The sequence below is a fragment of the Amblyomma mixtum genome, chromosome 5 (genome assembly GCF_055824585.1).
Source record: "Amblyomma mixtum isolate Tamu chromosome 5, ASM5582458v1, whole genome shotgun sequence".
Classification (NCBI taxonomy): domain Eukaryota; kingdom Metazoa; phylum Arthropoda; class Arachnida; order Ixodida; family Ixodidae; genus Amblyomma; species Amblyomma mixtum.
The window spans coordinates 46,814,675-46,837,236 of NC_143016.1; the positions used below are offsets into that span (position 1 = coordinate 46,814,675).

The following is a 22,562-nucleotide window of genomic DNA, read 5'->3' on the forward strand; positions in this document are numbered from 1 at the left end:
TACATTCAGCTTTTCTGTTGCTTCCGCGTTTCGAAAGCTCTCGCCCAACACATTAGCGCTAGTCCGATGAATCAGCCACAGTGCAAAGGATCTGAAAACGTGTTTAGTCACGCGGGCACCCGGCGAGTTAAAAATCGGATTTGGAGAAAACGTTTAATATAGTCTAAGTGTATACTGGTAGTGTGTAGCCGCTAAATGGGGTGGTTCCTTGCGTAATGCTTCACCCCCTGTACATGCATGCGTCGTCAAGGTTGGGGTCGTTGGCATAGAAACGCGGCCGCCAATGCCGAGATTGAAGGAAGCAAGAAGGAAGAGAGTACGCCACTGACCAAGCAAGAAAAGCGCATGTGTTGCCGTCCGGTCATGGCGGCCCGGACACCCAGAGCGCCCTCTTCCTGACGTTTCTCTTACAAGTCCTCACGGCACTAAGGTCTATGAACAGACATACATGAAAAAGCACGAAACTACTACTAGAGGGAAAAGGCGCAAAGATGCCTCCCGCGATAATGGAAAATAAAGCATTATGAGGGCACAAAAGGTATGCCCTACTGAGAGGCATCTTTAAAAGAATAATGGTGCCAGGCATGCTTTTTGGAATGTGATTTGATGTCTAAAGGCAAAGGTTCAGTCGAGATTAGAAATAAATCAGAGCTGTTGGCAGATTAGCACTACCTAGGAACCCACAGAAAAAATGGAAATGAGGCAGTACAGGGGCACATTGGCTGGAAATCGCTCGGAGCACGGGAAGCTTACAATAAAATATATGAAGAATGCCTGACGAAATCGGGTGATTAAAAGTGGGCATTTAAGGTATTTAAATACATGTACGAAAAGAGCGTCGACTGAGAGTGGTGGGTGGGAAAGGACTACAAATTAACCAGTAAGCATGCAATAAACCATGACGAAGAAATGAAAGCTTCAATGTACTAATAAACATTTGATGCCATTGATTTAAAAAAAATCAGAGGGTAAGAACTACATTTTTCAATAGAGAAAAAGCAGGCTCTAGATCTCTATAGAAAATAGAAAAGACCAATGAGGAACGAATCCATCAATAACAACTCAAAGGCAGCACCCTATACTCACTGAAACGAGATCTGGGTGTTTTCGAACGTGAAGCTGCAAAATGAAATTTAACTATTATGATGACACGTGTGCCCTATAAAGTATTCTATGGAAACTATTGAACATACTTTGCTAGAGTATGGCAGTATCTATCTAGATGTCCATACAGGCGTAATCACTCTCTCTGAGGCCCTAGGCTTCAGAGATAACGAAGGTAATGGGAATTAATCGGGGGTAGGCGTCAGCAAAAAGTGACTGGAAGATTGGTGGCTTAAAAGCAGAGCGGTTACATAACAATACAAGTTCATGATTAAGAATTTCTCAAACTGACAATCAATATTGTTTATATTTAAAGAAAAATAACGAATTTGGAGGCAACACCGTTAAATTTGACAGATTGGTTAGAGAAATATAAAGAAAAACAATATCAATCATTGAGACACGTGCCACCACCCCGTTTTAAAGGAGGCGCTCCGAACATACATCCATTCACTGCGAATGCAGGCAGATTGTAGGTTGACGCCGACAGAAGACCTCGCCTCGGTGCACTATACGGTCAGATATGCAGTTAGGACTTCCCGTGCTTTATATTCTGCAATCTTGGCATTTATTGCTCAATATTGTCTACGGCGATGGCAGCCAGGGCGCCCAGACTCCGTTGTGGTACTCGGGATAACCTGCGGGGTCAACTGGCTTGTTCCTCGGTGGCACGGTAGCTTCACGGTAGAAATCTATGCGCTTCTTCAAAGACGCCACGACCTGTCACAATCACAGAGTAAGATTACAGCAATCTTCACACAATCTATCATACACAAGCGGCACTATCTGGCTCTTCGGCATTCAGAACTCCTTCAGTAGAGTCGTCGACTGAACTCAATTTTCGCAAAGTTAGTTTCCATAAGTTTTCGCGGGTGATGGTTTTAAAAGTAGTGGGTAAAGTCGCTGCAAACCACCACCCTCGTGCCAACCATTGCAGGCAAAAAGTGTCGGCCCAGTTGGACCGTTCGCAGTTGAGACTGAAGAAGCGGGACGGCGCTTTCTTTTAATGATTTCTTTATCTTTGGGGTAGAGGGCTTCAAGGGAAAAAAACAGTTCATGCATATCGCTCCAGAATTAATCAGAGAATGATTCTGTAATCAAAGCATGCTGACACACGACTACTTGGAATTAAAAAAGCATATGCCGAATTCACTCGCACAATAGAAACATTTCTTTCTGCTCAATTTGTAATATAAAATCAGAGGTTTCGTTAACTCCGCGAGATAAAATATCCTTTTAAAAAATTTGAAGCGGTAAAACGGTACAAAAGTAGGCTGGAAGTATAAATAAATCAACAGGAACGACACGGGTACAATATTGTCAAAAAAAAAATTACTCTTCAGCACACCTTCCGTGCTCAATCTCTGATCACAAATCCGTACGTATAACTCGCGTAGCGACCATAATGCTGTCAAAAATTAACCCATCTAGAGCCCACTCCAAAATAACTCATAACATTCAGCGCGAACCCCGTAGCAGCGTAGCAACAAGTGTTACGCTCCTTAACATGGCAGATCCAAGACAGAAACCCTTTGTAGTTTCTATGTGTTCTGGGATTCCTCGCTGAACGTTCTTATTGGCTGTTCGTCTCATAGGTTGAGGTATCGTGGACTGCACATTCGGCAGATGATGTATATATAGTATTGCGTAGCTGTTTCGGCGTTCAATAAATGTTGGCTGCTGTCATTCAGATTACCAAGAATTCAGTGCAATTGTTCGTCCTAGGGGTGACAAGAGGTCAAAGGGGAAGTTTTAAAGAAGCTGATGACACAGGCCCGTCTGTTCGACGGTGCCATTGGCTGGAGGGGCCTCCTTTAAGGGGCATTCGCCGCTACATTCTGTAACTGTAACTGACTACAAGCTAAGCATAATTAATGCATGGCTGACATCAGAACAAACCAGTGCAAGCAGGACGGCGAAAAAAAAATAAAGGAGAAAAAGACACAGGGGCGATCCAGATCTCTCTGAAATCACGTTACAGAGCCGTAACCGCCTTTTGAGAATTTGTTAAACTTTGGTAACAGTGCGTCCAGCACAGATCAACCTACTCACGATGCTTCACATGAATATCCTCTCAAAAAGAAGTGTTTACTTTCGCTCCCTTAAAATATTCTCGAATATTCAGCTGATAGCAACCGACCTCTCTCATAAATCGTGTGCCCTCGACCCGTATGTCCCCTCCTCCAGCTGTTGCAATACAACTCCAAATTTTCCCGCAAAATTCTCCACCCCTCTGAAATCTCCGGCAAATTTTGTTCCATGACCATCTTAAGTGACTGATAATGAGCACTCACATTCGGAAGTGAGCTGGCCAAATTATTCAGCTCACAGGGGTCTTCGACGATATCGAAGAGGTAGACAGAGGTGTTCGATGAAAAGTTTTCTCTGTTTCCTGCGCCGCACGTCAGCGTAGCTCTACGCCTCCAGTCCGAAGGAAGGCGTAAACGATCTGTCTTGTATAGCTTCCTGAGCACGTTGGCTGCAGCGGACTGGGCGAGAAGTTTGTCCAAGTCCTGGCACTGACTGCTGCCACCCGGTATGGCGTAGCGCTGATTGTAGACACGCGTACCGTCGAAGACAAGCTTGTAGCGCGAATTTCGAAGCGCCGAGGAGTTTTGAAATACGTTCTCGTAATTGTAGAGCACCTCGCTGCGAGGTGACCGCCGTCCGTAAGACAATTGCTGCCACATGTCGTGTCCGTCCAGCCCATGCAAATTCTTCGAGTTGCCTCCTGAAAATGCACATCCAATAAAGTAATTTGCAAGGTTCGCATAGACATGTTTAACGTCAGCATCATTCCTACTGTAGACAGACTTGGTACCACTGCATGCCTCTCGCAGGCCTGCACAGATGAGCCATGCATACATGCCCTGATCTGTCCATGTGATGTGCATTCGCAAAGTGCATGCTACAAAACTTAAGTGCATAAAGGCTTTTAAGAATGGAGCAAAGCTAAAGCCAAGAAGCATACTTATTGATATTGATCCCTTACTATTTCCACCAAACGATCTGTCTTTTGCTCCTAGCCTTCACAGTTATGACTCCATCGTGAGGATAGTCTGTGCGCCACAGTTATGACGATAATGTTAAGAACATTAAGGTAAAGTCTCTAGGCACTTTCTGCAACGCTTCAGAAATCAACAAGTCGGTTTCTGCGTCTGTGCAGTACACCACGGACACTTTTCTAATCTCTTTCTGCAGAGGTGAGTTGCAGCCCTCCTCGTTCAGCTATCACCCGTGTCTGTGTCATGTGGAAGCTGGGACAGAATAAGAGAATATGTAGCATATACAAACCGGCGATTGAATAAAACGTGGGCACCCAGTCCGTGATGTGCATCAGCTCGCTGGACACCCTCCGTTTGCGATGTAGCAGGGGACTCCATATGAAGGCGGCTGCCCTTGTACCTCCCTCCCACACAGTGCCTTTCGCTCCTCGTAGCGGCCAGTTGATGCCTCGGTTTTTTTGGTATCCCCACACGGCGCCGCCGTTGTCGCTGCTGAAGACGATGACGGTGTTTTCCAGCATGCCGGCGTCGCCTAAGGCCCGGAACACTTGGCCGGCAGACTGGTCTAGGGCGTCTACCATACCTGCAGTACAGTGACAGTGAGAGCGCGCGCTTTATTCGCAACCATAGATGTGATGTACCAGCGATAATGAAATACTTGAATGGGGCATTTTTAATCGCGAACCAAAAACTGTCAAAATTGTCCAAAGGAAGGTAGGCATGGATAACGTTTGTTCACACAACAAAGGCGTTCGACCTTTGTGCTTCCGGTTCCAGAGAAGAGATGTATGTTATACCACGCCTTCTTGATCGTGTGGAGTTGGTTCATGATCTTGCATCATGTTCCTCATGCGGGGTTTAAAGAGGTAACACATTCAAAGAGGCAATGTGAAATGTATATGTGGCGTCGTCTATGAGGTACGTACGTCTTTAATGCAAATAGGTGTGCACGCGTACATTGGCCAAACGGGGCGCAGCCTTAACATCCGGCTCATGGAGCGCGATAATTTATCGTCAGGCACCATTCGTTCAGGGATTGCTGCACACTGTGCTGAGTGTGACATTAAAAATAAGAACATGTGTAACGTATTATTAAAAAAAAACTACGATTTCTACCACCAGCCGCGGTGGCTCAGTGGCTACGGCCCTCGGCTGCTGACCCGAAAGACTCGGGTTCGATCCCGGCCGCGGCGGCCGAATTTCGATGGAGGCGAAATTCTAGAGGCCCGTGTACTGTGCGATGTCAGTGCACGTTAAAGAACCCCAGGCGGTCGAAATTTCCGGAGCTCTTCACTACGGCGTCCCTCATAGCCTGAGTTGCTTCGGGACGTTAAACCCTAATAAATCAAATCAAATCATGATTTCTACCGGCATCGGGATCGCCCCTCGTTACAAATCATGGAGGCGTATCTTGTTGAAGAGAAAAAAGGTATACTATATCCGTTAGCAAACCGTTGATCACGTTGTACGACAGAAAGGTATGCCTTTTACATAAATCCTGATGTGTCTTTTTGGAGGTAGCGGCTAGGTATGGCTATGGTGGTGTCTTGGCTTATGTTTTCTTTTTTTTTCTATTTTTGCAGGTTGAGTTTCATCATTTCCTATATACGTTGCGTGCCCCTCCGCACATGCACCGATTATCTGTGTGCGTATACATTTGCATTTCCTCAAACTAAAAGTTTACTTGCGAGGCTGGTTTTGTAGTGTCTACTCCTCTTGTGTCCTTCGTCCGTGCGAGCTGAAATTTGCTTTGAATATGGAATACATCCTACTAGCCCAGAATTCTATTCTTCTGCATGTAACTTCGCTACAGCTGCTCAGGGAGCGACACAGTTGTTCAGTGAGTGAGATGCTGACGCACGCATACCAGCGTGCATTTCCGCTGCATGGACAGCCTGCCAATTTCGTTCGATCTCGTCGAGCATTAATATTATCTACCGGACGTCGTGCTTCTAAAACTGCACGCAGCAAGTTCAGCGCAACCGCTCAGACTCGCCGCGTCCAGGTGTATATATCCTGATGCGTCCTTTTCTTCATATTGCGCTGTCTGAGGTGTCCATTCAGTTGTCTTAGTAATCTGCCTATACATAAATTTGCATTCACCTTACGTGTCCAAATACTCCGGGTAAGAATGAAATCAATATTTTGAGCTAACTTTGTGACCGAGCTATTGTTGGTAGCAATGAATGTGGAATCATTAAAAGAACATACGTCTGTGCGCCAGACAGGTAAGCGTGAAAACAGGCCCACCTTTCGTTTCTTAATTGGTGTGAAGAAATCGCGTCAGGCGAGAACATCCGCAGCATGCCGGCATGCGGGACCACCGATTGGGTGGGTGCTGTTCTCGCGGGTATTGTATACTTCAATATCATGAGAAAACTTCAACTTCATAGCGATGGTTCTGACTCAGAACGCATGCGGGCACCATATTGGGGCAGAGTCACATTCTAATTTATGCGAGCCGTTTGTCTACACGCAGATATGCCTGCTGCATACTGGTGGAAACCTCTAGCTGCTTGCCAGTGATGTAGCAAAGGCACCGAAAGCAAGATAATTGGCGAATTTACTGAAAAGTCGCGGTGGGACGCCCATAATGGCCCACGACGGCAGTCCCACATTTGTGAGTTTTGAGTTTAAAAGGAAAGGAGAAATTTAGAACAAAAAATCTTTCGTCCGAAACTCCCTGAATTCAAATCCCATGTGTCGCGATAAGTACCCGTGATAACTTTCAGCGGCACTTTATTCCATGAATGCGAAAAGCTGATCATGACGTACAGTTGGAACAACAGTTCATATTGAGAAATTAGTTGTGTGGCATACAAATGACACATACACGCAACAAATGATGGAGTCATTGAATGACTCAATATCCCGCATGACCTTCGCTTCGACGCGCATAACGATTACACTTGCCGGCATAAATAGTTCTGTTTCTTTCTCCAATGTAGGGAAATTTGTCCACGTTCTCCTGCGGCGCCTGGAATTCTTCAGGGCCTGTTGCAGAGTGTGTTGCCTGGTAGCTCATTACAAGCAAGAGCGGCTGGAAAGAAAAGAATACAACAGCGTTGAGCAAAAGTCGTAGGCGCTTCAGCATCAGTTTCTGCATTGTTAACAATAAGGTCGTATGTTTACGCATACGTGTGGATTCCTACCTTGTGTGATATAAACTACACGCGGCTTGAAATGTTAATAAGTGACATAGGACGCAAATACACCCATATCATGAGATGCTTAACGATGACGAAGCAGAAAAGTCTACAAGTGCGAGAGATTTCCGCCATGTAACGCGACCCTATCATATGAGCGATCAGATCATAGCCGCCTGGAGGTGTTATCGCAGATGGGCTTCTCAGCACTGCTATTTCAGAATCCCAACGTGCAAGCGATCTACAAGGACAAAAAATTTTACCACAAGCACTTTGCGTTTACTTTCTCCTCAAATAAACTGAAGGTCCCACTATTGGACAACCGCCACGCAAGGGTATCAAAATGACACTGAGGAAACTGCATTTATTGTTGTTCTTACTAAAAACGGATTATATGGCTCTTTTTCTGTAAGATGATGTTTGTAGGCCGCCAGAAGACGCATTTGTTATGAGAAAATCAGGTTTCAAATCTTCTCGCCACTCTAGTTAAACTCGTGACGTCTACACCGGAAAGGCCTCCATGATCACCGTTTCGAAATGAAAGGCGATGTAGCCAATCTTCTGGGATCCGCGCCCAAAAATTGTCTCGACGCACGGAGTTTACTTGCGAAACATACCGATGATGGCGACATATGTAATTCAGTTCTTTGTTTCTTTTAGAATTAAAAGCTTGGAGTTTAGTGAAATGAGTATGCTTGGTATTAATGCTGTGATCTGTCGATGCAGGGCAACTTCACTTTGGTCTCAGTGCCCCATCAGTAGACTCGGAGGAAAATTCAAATCAGTACCGCAACGAATGTTTCGTGCGAACGACAAAATCAATGCACAACTTCCCTACAGCAGCTGAGAAAGTAGAAGAGCCCACGAAATCACCTCAGAGCTCTGCAAGTATAACGTGTGTGTTGAAAGCCTTGTACGCTCCAGATCTCAGAAGCACGACCGGTCGTATCTTTCTTCAAAAGAGGAGCTGAGTCATATGTACCTTCGACTTCTGCCGGTTTTGGATGATGTACTGAGCCCTTCTTGTGTACAGTGAGGTAGAATATTTTCCGCTGTCTGACCACCATGGCTCTTTGTTCAGCCAGAAGTCGAGGCCTGTGCGGTTGTCCTGAAAAAGAAAACCATACGTGTACTTGTACGCTTAACTCATAGCTGTGGTAATAATATACATACAGGCTCAGAAAGCCATAAAACAGTAGCTTAACTGTTGCTGCCCTTCAGGAAGTTTTTCAGCTGATCTACACATTAACTAATAGCTTAGTATCTGGTAACAAAGAGCACTAATTATGCGCTAATGCAAAGCGATTCACTAGACATTTGCCAGCAGAAAAAAAAAAATCATGCATTTCTTGTACATTTTCCGTTTGGCCATAGGGGCAAGGGTCTACTTCCTCTTGCGGCTTTCTTCAAGGGACCGACAACTGAACGTTAACGACCCAGTTTACAAAGTGTCCTATTCTGCAGCGGTTTTGGTAGAAGATGCTGTCGAAGACTTTTATACAGAATTTTCTTTCAATGAATGATCCCGTTTTTATGTATCCGTATGATGGAAGCCATCATCAGCGACAGTTGCAGCAATTAGGCACCAAAAAAGTGATGAACTAAAATCTAATATAGCCCGAGCCGCCAGGCAGTAATCAATTTAAATACCGCATAACGTACATATGAGTTTTCACACTCAATGCTGTACAGGCAGTGACGCACGCCTCGTCGATGACGGTTGTAGTGGACCGTAGACCCTGGTTACCGTTTCAACGAGGTTAAATGATGATGATGTCTATCATGGCAACGCTTTGGAATGGGTGGTGACGTTGTTGTGACCCGCCAAAGAAAAAATTGGCAGAGGTTCAGCTTGGTTAAGCCCGAAAATTGCGAAAGCAACTTCATCCGTTTCTTCAGCCCGCCGTCGTTTCCTAGCTTGAGCGAATCGTTGCAGCCTTGCCTTGTGCATGTCGGACGACATGGCCTGGCTGAAACGCACAGCGTGGTTACGCCGGGACGACTGCGACGAGACGTGTCGGAACCCGATATATCTCCGTCTGGCGTTACGTCATCATAGCGAGCGCCTCCTCGCGGCAGCGGCGCGCAGCTGCTGCTCGGCGCACCGTGGTTACGCTGGGACGACCGCGACGAGACGAGTTGGGGCTCTGTCTCTCTCCGTCTGGCATGGTGTCACAGCGGAGGTCATGCTAAAGGTCAAACATGATTACACCACCGGGACGACGCTGAAGGGCTCAAACTGCGAGCAGTATCGCTTTCGCAATAAAAACAACAAAAAGGCGCACTGCTCACGCACACCCGTTACAAGGACCTGCGTCAGGCTTGAGTCCACCAGTGTTGCAGGCGTGCCTTGGTGGTTGCAATGTCCATTTCTCGCTCCACTTCCATGAAGTCCAGTGCATCAGGGAGGGTAGGGCCCTCCCTAGGCTGCGGGACCAGCTTCGCGCAGTGCAGCACCAAGTGCTCCTGCGTCTCCACGGCTTCGCCGCGTCCCCTACAGACTGCAGCTTGGGTGTCGATGGTTGAGTCGAAGCGTCGGCGGTATTCCAATGTGCGCAAAGCGCCCGCACGGGCCTTGAACAACAGTTCACTTCCAACGCTGTTATACAGGTGGACAGCTCCGATTTTTGTCCAGTACATTCTATACAATGTCAGTGTTGTCTTGGAGATGACCGCTTTACGCCGCTCCCTTTCCTTGCTCTCACACACACGCTTGCGCACTCTCGCGCCCACACTGTGCCCGAAGTCTCCTGCATTGGTGTTTGGATCAGCGCGAGCTTCTTTTCAATTGCTCGTAGCCGTCTGATCCAGCTTGTGCGGATACACGTAGTGACCAAATATTCGAACATTGTGCGAGCCCATCTGTCGAGGCTCATGAAGTGCAGGCGGCCTCGGTAGGACAGTATGCTTGCGGCTGAACAACAAAGATGAATAATCAAGATCGCTCTGAATCGCTTCATTGGCCACTGCGCCGTGACGTCCAGCTGCTTTGGGGCCAAATTCTCTCTGGCGCCACTCCAACCAAACTCTTGTCTCTAACGGAAGACAGACAACTGCGTTTGCGAAGATGAGGCCAGGGACGTGGACAAGTTTCCAGTCGCCTCTGACCATCAGAAACGGTTACAGCCCACCATTCATCTGCGTTCGTCGAAGGATGCACTGCGCTCGTAGGGCCGTTTGGCGTGCACTAACGAGGTCGATGACGCTCAAGTGTCTGTACCCCGCACCTACGCTCAATAGTTCCCCACCCAGCGACCGATTTATGTCGTCTCTGGGGCCGATCATTTGCACGAGCATCGTTTTTCGAGCGTTAAAACGAAGCCCTAATGTGGTGATCTCCGTGCAGCAGAGATTGGCTCCGTGTTGGCCCTGCATGTCTTGTGTGCTCTAAGTTATCAACACCAGGTCGTCTGCAAAGAGCAAAGCCGGGAGGCGGCGCGTTTCTCGTCGAGCCCACTGGTGGTGTAATTCAAACCAAACCCAAAGGCCGGTTGAGTAAGTTTCTGTTCTAGGTCTGCCAAATAAAGGTGCATACTGAAAAAATTTGCGCAGAAAAAAACGAGGACAAAGCAAGACGAGACAAGGACGAGCGCTAACTCACAACTGAAGATTTATTCCGAAACACAAGCACATATAAATAGGAAAAACAAAACGAAACAAAACATACCAATCTGACATCAAGAACATCGCATGTCACCCCCTGTGTACCCCAGTGATTTTGCCAAAAAGCGGAACTCCCTATCAGAGAAGCCGACAGAAGTCTGGCTGATGCATTTATCTCCGCTGATACGCATATAAACGTCTCCATGAGTTCCCGCACAAGTTGGTCCCTGTGCCTGAACAGAATTGTTGCTTGGTCAAAGAGCGGTTTACACTGCAGCTTCTTATCACCGGCATCACAAGTGCGGCAGTGTTTTGGGAGGTTACACATAAAGGTGCTACAGCAGTGGTACACATAAAGGTGGTACAGCAGTGGTGATAGCCTTATGCAAACCACTGTGGCGCCATCTACTAACAAAACCTCCAAACACTTCATCAGCTATGCGAAGGAAGCGTTATTTTTCATCGAAGAGAGCTGGAGATAGCTTAAATTGTGATGAAATATGTCGACCACTTCTGAAAGAAAAATTCACTGTGCATTTAACAACGCAAAAGTACAATTTTACTGAGATATGGTCGCCTAGTGGTACGCACCGATAATGGCAAGATTTCACCGTAAAATATTGCTTCAGATTGTTTATGCGGTTTCCGCGCCAAATTAATATTACAGATATTCGTTTCTTGGGTAATAATGAACTCTACTCTTACAATACGAGGCAAGATCCTTCCATTTCCACAATGATCTCATGACATAGTTTAGTCAATTTGTCGGTCCCTTTACAGGTTAAAGAACGGCAGAGCGGTTTACGGTAACCATGCGATCTGTACCTTGAATTTCACCTTGTATCGAGAAAGAAGAAAGTTTACAGCGCTTTCGCGTTCTCCGAAGCAGTAAACGGGCGGCCAGTTTTAGTTTTTCTGCCTGCATGATACTTCTCTGGACAGCAAGTTGGATGTAGCGTCCTGAGCACATTTGAAAAAAAACGCACCCGAATAATGTGACTGTTAAACCTACAAATTTGTTTACGTACAAATGTCATGTTGTGGGTATAGTAGTCCTCTTCTCCGTAGTGGTATCCATAAAAGCTGTCGAAGCCCCGGTAAGGTGGTGTGACACTCTTAGTGTAAGAGCCCAGGTGCCACTGTAGAAATGAATAGGATGTTGCAATCAAAGATGAGAAAAACTTTCATACTTTTCACCCGCTTCCATGGGGAAAAAAAGAAATAGAGGCATCCTTGCATACATATAACACATCTATATACAAGGTGTTTCAAAAAGCCCGCAGCAAAAATTTAAAACTGGTATTTTTCAGATATACAGCTCACTTTCTCAGCGTAGTAATACTAGAGTGGCGGACACCACAAAGATGATTAACACGAATCACCTTAGCAGGTTAGCAGGTTAACTAAGTTCTGAGAGTAAACTTTTCACATATTGCAGTGAGGCACCAGGTTGCAATTGGAGATTTGTAGTGGGCTGTTAGCAACCGCTACTTCTGAATTTGGAATATCAAAAACGCGATTAGCCTCGGCCTTGTGACTCAACAAGATTTCGGCGTGTCGTGCAAGAAGATGAGGACTTTCGAAAATCGCGTGTTTTTTTCGAGCGCTTAACAACGCCACCAACTCACATCCCTCCGTATATATTAACTGTTTTCGGACTTGCATCGACTTCAGTTTCACCACAATCGTATTGAAGGTATCCCAACAAACAAAATTTCTCACTGTTTTCTTTTTACGGCAAATTCCTATAAAATTACTAAATATGTTACACCGCGACAGGCAAAACTAACTTAACTACCTTCACGCATCGTTAAAGGCAAAAGTGCATTTTAGATTTTCCAGTTTTAAACAGCTCCTACGTCCGGGTAGGAGAAACGGGGGCCGTACACTTAATGCATTCGTACCTTTCCAACAAGGTGAGTCTCGTAACCAAGTTCCTTTAGGTACTGAGGCAAAATCCGCACGTTTGTGGGCAATCCCCAAGGTTCCGCTCCGTTAATCGGGACGCCTTGCATGCCTGAAAGACGAAGACAGCGACGCCAAAAGGAAATGCATTAATGAGAAATGTTTCCGAATTTTCTAATTACAGTTTGATTTTAATTACTTGCCTGCGTCAGCCGAACACGCAAAATAGAGATTATTCAAACTTTCCTGCGTTGCTATCTCACCGCACTTAGCTCTCCGTGTTTCCCAAACTGAGCATAGCAACCAAGGATCATTCCAAACCGATAAAAGAACAATGAGGACAAATTGAAGTTTGTCTATTCCGATTGATTAATTCGTTATGATGCTAAAGAGGCCAGTCTTGAGGAGAGGGGAGTTCTTATAAGCTATAAAATCCAAAACAAGTACAGATTATCGCCGCTAGACTTCGCTTTCACAGCCTACTTGGATGACATCAAAGCTGTTTTTTTTTTTAGTGCTGTTCTCTGAGGCTATAATACACCGCCGTTAGCCTGCACTCAATTAAAACAGGAGTCAGTTTCACCGATGGCGTTACAAGTTTAATTACTGGCTATAAAAAAAGCTGTCCTCAGTATCCCTGCCAGGAAATAAGGAGTGTTCCAGATCTGGCGAACTGGCGCGCTTGGCTGCACTATAGTTCAGAACCATCATCAACGTTCGCCGAACATCCAGCAGCCACACAAAATCATTGTTCAGCTCACACATACCTATCATTCTAACAAGAAACTGCCGCTTACATTCCTAGCGCTGTACAAAAAGTCGAATAATCAAGAAATAAGTACAAGAACTGAAGACACTGTTGACTGCCCATTGCCACTCGCGTATAATTAAATTTGGTTGCTATGAGTTCGAAACTGACTGTGGCCCGCCGAGTCACAACCTCTCCGTATTTTGTATCTACTGCGTAGCAGTCGCACGAGTTCTGTACTATCAACATCGGAGCTCCTTCCGTCATCCTGGTCTCCCACGTGCCTATTTCACGCTGCTGCAGTGGGTATGACCGTAATACACAACCTGTGCGTATCGGGTAGAGGCCCGTCATGAGAGCTGCTCTTGAAGGAGTGCAGTACGGCTGGACGTAGTAGCTGTTGAGTATGATGCCATCCGCCGCCATCGCGTCCAGGTTTGGCGTCGGGATCTGAGGGGACCCGTGGAAGCTTACGTCACTCCATCCCTGCAGCATCGGGTCCATGGGATGTATAAGAGCCAATCAGTAATAAGGCGATCGTGGCACTTCTTTTGTTCGCAGTTCTGGATATTCCTTGCAAAATGACTCTCAAAAAGAGTTTCAGCATGGTTAACCCGTCCCAGTTATCCGTCTTCAGTAAATAACATTATTTGCGCCAGAGATTCGGTGCTTTCGCAAATCTGTTTTTCAGCATGAACAGTTCAGTGAAACATACTTGGGTATTGAATTGAAGTATAAAAGCTTGTTAGTCGAATTTTTTTGCTATTAGAGTTTTTTTGGTTGCGAGACAGTCTATAGGCTGCGTTCCGTTTACATGATTCGTGCGTCTTCCATTCTTCAATGTTCCGCATCCAACGGAACCCTATCCGAAAAACTATCTGCCTTTACGAATTGCGCCAATGAAAAAAAAATAATTCACAGGGACACCTAATTAATTTTATTATGTGTAAGCAATGCAGTGGCATTAGCAGCTTTTGATGCCTTTACCGAATGTGGCACCACTTCCGGTTTGGTGACGTCACTTTCCTAGAGCCAATGAACGAATTTTATAATCTATGATGCATTTTCACCGATGGGGCTTCTAATACTACCAAAATATTAACTGTTATGCTTAAAAGTGCCACCTACAATCTTTTGTTCAGTGAGAACGAAGAGTGGAGGGGCGGATGTAGTGGCTTTTGCGGGGTTTAGCGTCCCAAAGTGACTGAAGCTATTAGTGATGCCGTAGTAGAGGGCTTTGGATAACTTCGACCACCTGGAATTCTTTAATGTGCACTCACATAGCGCAGTACACGGACCTCTAACATTTCGCCTCTATCGAAATGCGACAGCAGCGTCCAGGATCGGACGCGCTTCTTTCGAGTCAGCAGCCGAGCACCACAATCACTGAACCACCGTGGCGGGATTAATGTGGTGGAGTAGTACTATTTTTTATGTATGAAAGGCAAGCCTTCGCGCCTTGGCTAGAGCCTCTAGCCCGGAATTCAGAGAGCCCACTCACCAGGTCATCGGCAAGGAAGAAGACAATGTGCGGCCTCTCTTTGGCGCCCTGCGCCGACGGTGGAGACAACAGCAGAAGCACTAGAATAAAAGCGCCCGTTTTCGCTGCCCTGGCAACGAAGTGAGAACAGCAGTATCAGCCGAATATTTATTGGTTTGGTTTGGATTATTAAGGTTTAACGTCCCAAAGCGACTCAGGCTATGAGGGACGCCGTAGTGAAGGGCTCCGGAAATTTCTACCCTCTGGGGTTCCTTAACGTGCACTGACATCGTACAGTACGCGGGCCTCTAAAATTTCGCCTCCATTGAAATCGCCGTTGCGCCAATAACATTCTTACATTTCGCACCATGTACATACAGAACCCCCCTGCCTTGCTACTGGAGTTTTTCGCTGGCACGTCAGTATATAGATAAATAATGCGTTCCCGGCTTCATGGAAGCGGTGAGTTCAGCAGCTCACTTTTACAGAGGAAAGAGTGAGATGCTTTAGACAGGTCACATCACTTCCCTGTGTTCCCTGTGAACGCGCGGGAGCCACCAATGGGGATATACAACGACAAAGCGTGTACTGTGCAGTAGATTGCCTTTAAAAGTATCGGCATGAAAATCCATGATGCTGATTAGATATGCTTTCGTTTAGATTATGCAGACTGTTTCAAAAAACGCACAAATGTGTCCTTGTAACACCACACACGTGATTTCATGACTCGCCGCAAAATGTCCACAGTAAACAGCACTCCGTTCTTTTCGTATACGTTCAGATTTTTTAAGCCTTCTCCATTTTGCCAAGGCATCTACCATAGTGCATGTTCAGTTTTCAAAGCTCATTGCAACGGGCTTTAAGATCCGCGCATCAGGAAGCAGTCTGAGACGATGCCTCTATAGTTGCGCATCTCTCAGACCATGGAGGGGGTCACAGCCCGAGACCATGGCACGACTGGACGATAGCGCACCCCCCCCCCCCCTCCCCCTGGCGACATGATGGCGGCATAATATTCCCTCTTCCCATCATTTGTTGATATATTCAGTGTTTCTGGTAGTGTTCCTGGTTTCAAATACCCAGTAACTCCACCAAACTGTAAAATCCGAAACGTTACAATTAGGGACACAGGCACACAGGGGCAGACAGCCGCTGTCTGGAAGACGCTAGCCTACGCAAAACCAACATGCGCCTTTACTTCCTCGTCTTCGTCCCAACTTAACAAACAATATGTTTGTTTAGGGTGGTTATAGATTTATTCCAGCTTTGCCCGGAGCTACGGTAGTGAGAAGTTTTTGTAGCGCGGCGCGAACTCCTTACATCGTAATCTCCTCATTCATAACGTTGTTTCTCCACTCTAAATTTATAGTTTGGTAGGGGCATTTGGGGGTTGGTGTTTAAGTATCTGTCCTTTATCTCCTTTAGATAGTTTCGTTAGAGAGCAGATTTCCTTGCAGGATTTTTGTAAAGTTTTTCCTTTTTTTCGATTTTGATTTCCCTGGGTCTGTGAGGTGCCATAGAACGTGCCACGTGTCCTTCATGCCTGGCTTGGCGTTCATCTTGTCGCACGTCGTACCCCGCTGTAGTTTGGATGGGTTGTGTGCCTGTAATACCATTTCTTTAGTAACGTTGGCTGTTCTGAGATGGAGCTTTCTATTATTCTTTCTGGCTCTTCGTCTCCTGTTGAGGCTTTTATAGGCCTCCTACCTGTCTAATTAAGCTCTATAGACCAGATTCTTTTACCCTCACACGCAGGCTGCTGGCGCGCCCTTACTCTCGACACCAGTCGCCATCTATCGGCGCGCGCGGACCGATGGACTGCGGGTCGCGCCGGCGCCGCGCGTACAATGCATGTTTACGTGTTCGCTTCTGTCGTTGTAGTGCTTCATCATAACGTATGAGCGTGTGTGCTGTGCATCACTACTCACATTTTCCCTCTACCAGACAGTACTGCGGTTATCTTGCGCGCAGTTAGTCGTTAACGTGACATCTACGAGTTTTTTTCCGTTCATTTGGATGTGAGTAAGTGCGGCGAGGCAGTGCGCGTCTGTCTCGTTGTTTGGGCCCATCATGATGATATTGATGATTAGCGCTCGTGTCCTGTCTTCACCTTTTCTGTGTCTCGTTTTTCGCGCTACGTTTTTCAATGATAATATTCTGCTGGCTCAGGATTCTAAACGCTGTACCGCAGCGGCGACGCTGCTCAGGGGAATTCTGGAATAGTATTGCAAACAGCAAGGATTTTTCCCGCGGAGTAGTCGGCCAGGTAGCGTGCGGACTGGAAACCGGCACTTCTAAGCAGATTTCTGCGCTGGCGTGTCGTTTGTTGCCGATTTTTACGTGCGCTATCATCTATGATAATTTTAGGCGCAGGAATGTGGATTTATTGATTTGAATCAGTGGTGTAGTAACTATATAGGCGAGCTGCAGACTGAAGGTTGTCCTGATGAAGCGCGTGTTTTCGCTCACCCCCTTGTGCTGAGCTTGCTCTAGTTCCCATTAAACACATTTCATGCACAGGATTGTAAGCACGACCGCTACCGATTTCAGTTCCTCTTTCCGCACGCATGTCATAGGGATCAAAGGGGGGGGGGGGGGGGGGGGTAAAGGGTTTACCGTAGTGCTTTTGCTATCTACCTTAATCATCGGAAAATGCGCGATTTTAATCCATTCATTCACACTTAGCCAAACGCCTAAGCAACGCTGTCACACGCGGCGAGAGCTACCGAATGAAATGAACGCGACTTCGGACCTCAGAATTCGTGAAAGCTGGATTCGCTGCTAATATCTATTCAAGCTTTGATAATTTGAGGAAAAGTACGTTTTTATGCGACAGGTTGCATAAACCATGAGAAATTTTGTTTTTTTGTTGACGCTGCGACTCTGTTAAGCTCACAGCGGTAATTTGTTTTGATAAACTGGCGCACCACGCATGCGACAAGAAAGCCCTGTTTGTGGGTGGTACTTTATGGCCGAAGGATTAAGAGTGCATGGGAATTGGAACTGCAAGCTAGCCGCACACCAAATACTTGATATTGAGCAAAAAGTATTTTTTTTTGCAGTGGAGCACCAATACGGTAGCGATATAAGCAGGAGCGCGTTCTAAGCGTCAGCACAATTCACGTGAATGTCAAACTAAATGTCATTAAAACGCATCAATGTGCTCCCTTTGATAGCGTGAATACTTCCTGCAACACAGCCACGCAGCGGAAGTATGCTCGGCAATGTTTTTTTAGCGCCCGAAGCGCGGCTATATGCAGGCGCGGCCGCGGAGCTGCCGCCGCCCCGCAGTCCCCAAAGAAACGCCAGCACCGCGGCGCACCAGTCGGCGGAAAATGGCCGCGCCCAGGAGCGGCTCTGGATTCTGGTCTATAGCTTTTGAAGTGACTAATCTCTATCTTTGTTGATATACTATGATGATCACTCCCCAAGTTTGCCCTTGTATTGTGTCAGGAAATTCTGGGGGCGTTTAAACTTATCGTTAAATCTGGGTATGTGTCCGGGCTAACACTGTTGCCTTTTCATAGGGGATTCAGTATGCTTCTTTGGGGTGTTAGTCCAATATCATGTGTGTGGTACTGTAGTCTCATGATATTGTTCTGTCAGTAACACCATACCGTCATATAAGCATTAAAATCGCCAGTTACCAGAAACGGTGAGGTTCCAGCCTGTATTCTGGCCTTTTTCAATGCTGTAATTCTCTGTCGTATCTGGTTCTTCTGTGGGGCTACTGTATATATTTATTATAAAGATGGTGTATATCTCTCTTCTGTGCTAGCAGTTCAGTTAAAAGGCAGTCGAAGTCATTGCTGTCCTAATGGTGGGCTGTATTTGCTAGATTTCTCTTGCGAAAAGAGAAGACAACTTTCAAGAGCAGAAAACTTCCTCTTGAAAGTTTTATATCCCTACATTTTTACTTCGAATAGAGTTTCTTGTATCGCATTCACATCCGGAGCGGAGAGCGTTTATTGATCTTGATAATGTGCTGCTGCAGAATATCTCGTTTTCTTCGAAATCCTGCACTGTTCCATCAGATTTCAGTTTATTTTTATTTCCCTTCATGTTGAAGGTTTACTAGAGCTAAAAGATTACTGTGTGGCGGCATGGCGGGAGGAGACCGATCTATGACCTGTATCCGGTTGGGAGTGGGTTGTATCAATGTTTACAGGTGATATATTCTCTCCTTCTTGGCACTTACTGCAGTTTTAATTGCTTCGAAGATAGTACTGAATTGTTCTATAATACTGCTGACGGCCTGGTTCGTTACTCGGGCATTTGCTTCGACAATTTGGATTGTAACGCAGTTTGTAATTTGGTCTACTAATATAGCCTCGAATTCTTCAAACTCTATCCTTGTTACACAATTTCAGGAGTCATCCGGGTTTTAATCTTCATGGAGGGCCTTTTTTTGGCGTGAGGGTTACGCTCTACACTGTCTTGTTGATTATCACTACAAATAGTCATTTTGAGTGGTAATGCAGATTTTGTCTCTTGGGAGGGAGACTACGCTATCCGGAGAGGTAGCGGGTGAAAACATTCTCTCTTTGATGTGTATCGAAGTTACGTTGGCTTTCAGCTGTCTATTCTCTCTCACTCTAGATTCATTCTCCTCTTTTTTTTTAGCTCGACATTCATGGCTAGCTCATAGAAGAATATGCACTCCACACGTGCCCTCCGGACAGAGCATGAGCCGGCCTAGTTTCTTACTGCAACTATTTTACAAAGTAAGGAATAGGAGGTTTCTATCCACAGGCGGCGCTTCCCTTCGATGCTGCATGGTCTAAAAGTTTACAAAGTAGTTTCACCGGCACTTCAACATTCCCGAAAAGCATACGCCAATACCTGAATATCCAAAGCACACCTAAAATAAGGCGGCTCATTTCGGACGAAGTTGCTCAACATGATATATTCAATGCTATATCCCGCAACAGCGAAATCGATGTCGGACATGACAGACCACATTCATCAGCTATGTTGAAACTCAACGACAGCTAAAAGATTGAAAAGTAAGGACACTCCTCCAAGACAGCACACTGGAGCGTCTTCCAGAGTGCGCAGCAAATTGTACCACGCCTCAGCTCGCAGATGAGTGCAACCGAACTAAGCCGGGTGGCTCACGACGCCGCGATGTATTCAGAAAAGGAGCGTGCACACACGTATGGAAAACGACATGCTGGACAGCGCTCTCCTGGAAACTGTTTTACGTTAGTTGTCACTTTCTCGCGGGGGCATTGTGCAATTACGACAAACCTTCACAAATGAATTGTTGTTCGAGTGTAGCCGTCCTGGACTCCAATCTAGATACTGTATAGTTTTCGAAGAATCGGTATGCAAGAATCACAAACATGCGCATACTAACATCTTGTAGAAAGAGGATGCTGTCTTCTCCGAAAGCAGTCGCAAACATGCTGGGGCAAATCTTTTCGTGCGCAAAGTCTCTTTCGCTGGCAGCATCACACTACCACGTTTCTTTCTGTTTGCCGCATTCAGTATCTAGCTGCAAATGATCGGCATAGTGCGGCACCTGCGCGGATTAAAAAAGAACCGCTGAAAGGGCAATAAAAGTGTCCTTCGGGCACATTTGTGTGAGCTTTCGTCGGCAGTAATATAAGCAGGTTAAGGGCACACAAACGTGTGTAAAGGGAATATAGAAAAATAGAAAACGGAAATGGGGCAAGGAAAGCAAAGCTACACAAAAGCAAAAAGCGCGTCAGGTACGCGTTTACAAAAGCAAATAACGCAGAAAACTACACTACAGCGCCGTTAAAACGGGTTGGATGCATAGGTTGCCTTCCAGCAGGAATACAAGGAGTGATATTTGGTGATCAAGATGCAGCATTAGAGCACGGCTAATAATAGCTCGACGCTGACTACCACTTTTTGATGCCCTAAAACTCGCAGATGATTGTCGAATGGCGGCTATGGTGAAGTACGCGCTTCAAAAGATAAAGGATCACAAGAGGGGACTCGTAATCCCTTTCAGGCTCTACTTTTGGCTACGCTATAATTTGGAGGAAACACCACTACCCATAAAAATTCTTGCATTCAAATAAATTCATAAACAACACTATCGAAGTAAAGCTGCAGCACTGTCCGCCCGCATGTGCCTTCTGCAGTTTAATGCATGTTAAAGAATAATCTAGCAAACCCTCAGTGAACTAGACATAAGAGCGATGTCCATAGCACATCGATGCTGGCCTAGTCAGAGCATTCTAGGCTGGACTCATTGCCTCTCTTCTTTTTGACATTTCAACATCTGGGTCCCTCAGCCAGCTTCGTCGAAGCGTAGTTGACGAAGAGCAAGCCCATTTATGTTGTCTGAAGATAAACGACCGACACGCGCTGCACGATTACTTCCGGAGTTCTGAGTTGAACCCTAAAAGCACTGAACAAATATGCCGATCCCAACTCCCGATGTACAACCCCCGTAACGGCATCTTCAGACCGTATTTACCGATTCCCACTTCGCATAATTATGGTTTAACTGCATGGGGCTTTCAAATAGACCATGCGAGAAGTCGCATATTGTAAAAACAATGAGGGCAGGAAGTGCGCACGCGCACACCAGCACTTTGTCATCATCTCGCGTTCACACCGCGCCCGCAGCGCATTGCACCTCCTTGAGCTATTGAGTGCTGGCTCCTTAAATTTCTCGACTCTAAACGGACGCCTTTGTAGGCAAGCATTATCCATTACTCGCAGATCGTGTTATTCGGTTGCAGCTCGGGACTCGCCGAAAGTAGGTCAAAGCCAGAGCTAGCAGAATGGTTCAAAACGGCGAAATTGTTTGCTTGTGTTCCTTCTTTCGACTGTCCTTTTCGAAATAAAAACACGACAGAGACTCATTAAATTTGTATTATAGAAGTAGTGGCTATCAAATGTGCAGAGCATTCGTTAGCGATTTATTAAGAGCACAGCTACTTAAGAAGTGTAAACAATTATGCCAGAAATAGCTGCTCTCAGTTACCTTCAAATGTTGTAGTATTTGATAGCAGTTTCCGAAGAGAGCCAAAGTGCGATCTGGATATGGAAGAGGCTCTCGGGCCATTGAGTTATAGTGCTCACGGTGCGTTGAGTGCCTCGGTGGTGAATGTTCAGCCGGTTAATTCTCACCGATTCAGGTAAATACTGCGCCCAGGCGCAATTTAAAACAAAGGAGACCTCGAAATGCCACCCACGAAATGCCAGAAATTTGTGTGCAAGCAATCCAACGGTTTGGCCGGGAGAATTTTTCGTCCATTTTTCTGCGAGCGACGCAACAGTCAGTATATGCAGCAATATATGCCCGTATAACTGCCTCGACTTTTGAAGTGTGCTATTTTTGCGGGTACAAGTCAAGCCCTAGACGAAAAGAGCACACACAAATGCTGCTGTCAGTCAGGCTCGTGCATTTCCCGCGTTCTATTCAGAGGCGCCGTCGGATGGCGCCACCAGCGCGCCTTAAAAAGAAACGGTATTGAAATCCCACTTGCGTCACCACAGCTTTGCGTTGATGTCAGCATCGAAGCATTGCGTAGATTGTACAGGGCGGCTGCATACACGTCAGCACGAACAACAGCAGAGGCGGTGCG

General features: G+C 46.1%; 1 protein-coding gene across 1 annotated transcript; it reads right to left on the reverse strand.

Moving 5' to 3' along the window:
- Window positions 1-1,689: 1,689 nt before the first annotated feature.
- On the reverse strand, window positions 1,690-19,871 carry LOC149341990 (arylsulfatase B-like). Its single transcript, XM_089542062.1, has 10 exons — window positions 19,853-19,871; window positions 15,013-15,092; window positions 13,838-13,997; window positions 12,763-12,875; window positions 11,887-11,997; window positions 8,238-8,363; window positions 7,023-7,149; window positions 4,399-4,692; window positions 3,399-3,835; window positions 1,690-1,824 (listed from the first exon to the last, which is right to left on the reverse strand). The coding sequence occupies exons 1-10, from the start codon at window positions 19,869-19,871 to the stop codon at window positions 1,690-1,692; spliced, it is 1,602 nt and encodes a 533-aa protein (XP_089398188.1).
- Window positions 19,872-22,562: the final 2,691 nt, after the last annotated feature.

Coding starts and splice junctions, on each gene's coding strand:
- LOC149341990 (XM_089542062.1), bottom strand. Junction 12,876..13,837: donor CCTCTACCCGATACGCACAG/GTTGTGTATTAC, acceptor TTCGTCTTTCAG/GCATGCAAGGCGTCCCGATT. Junction 11,998..12,762: donor AGACTCACCTTGTTGGAAAG/GTACGAATGCAT, acceptor TCATTTCTACAG/TGGCACCTGGGCTCTTACAC.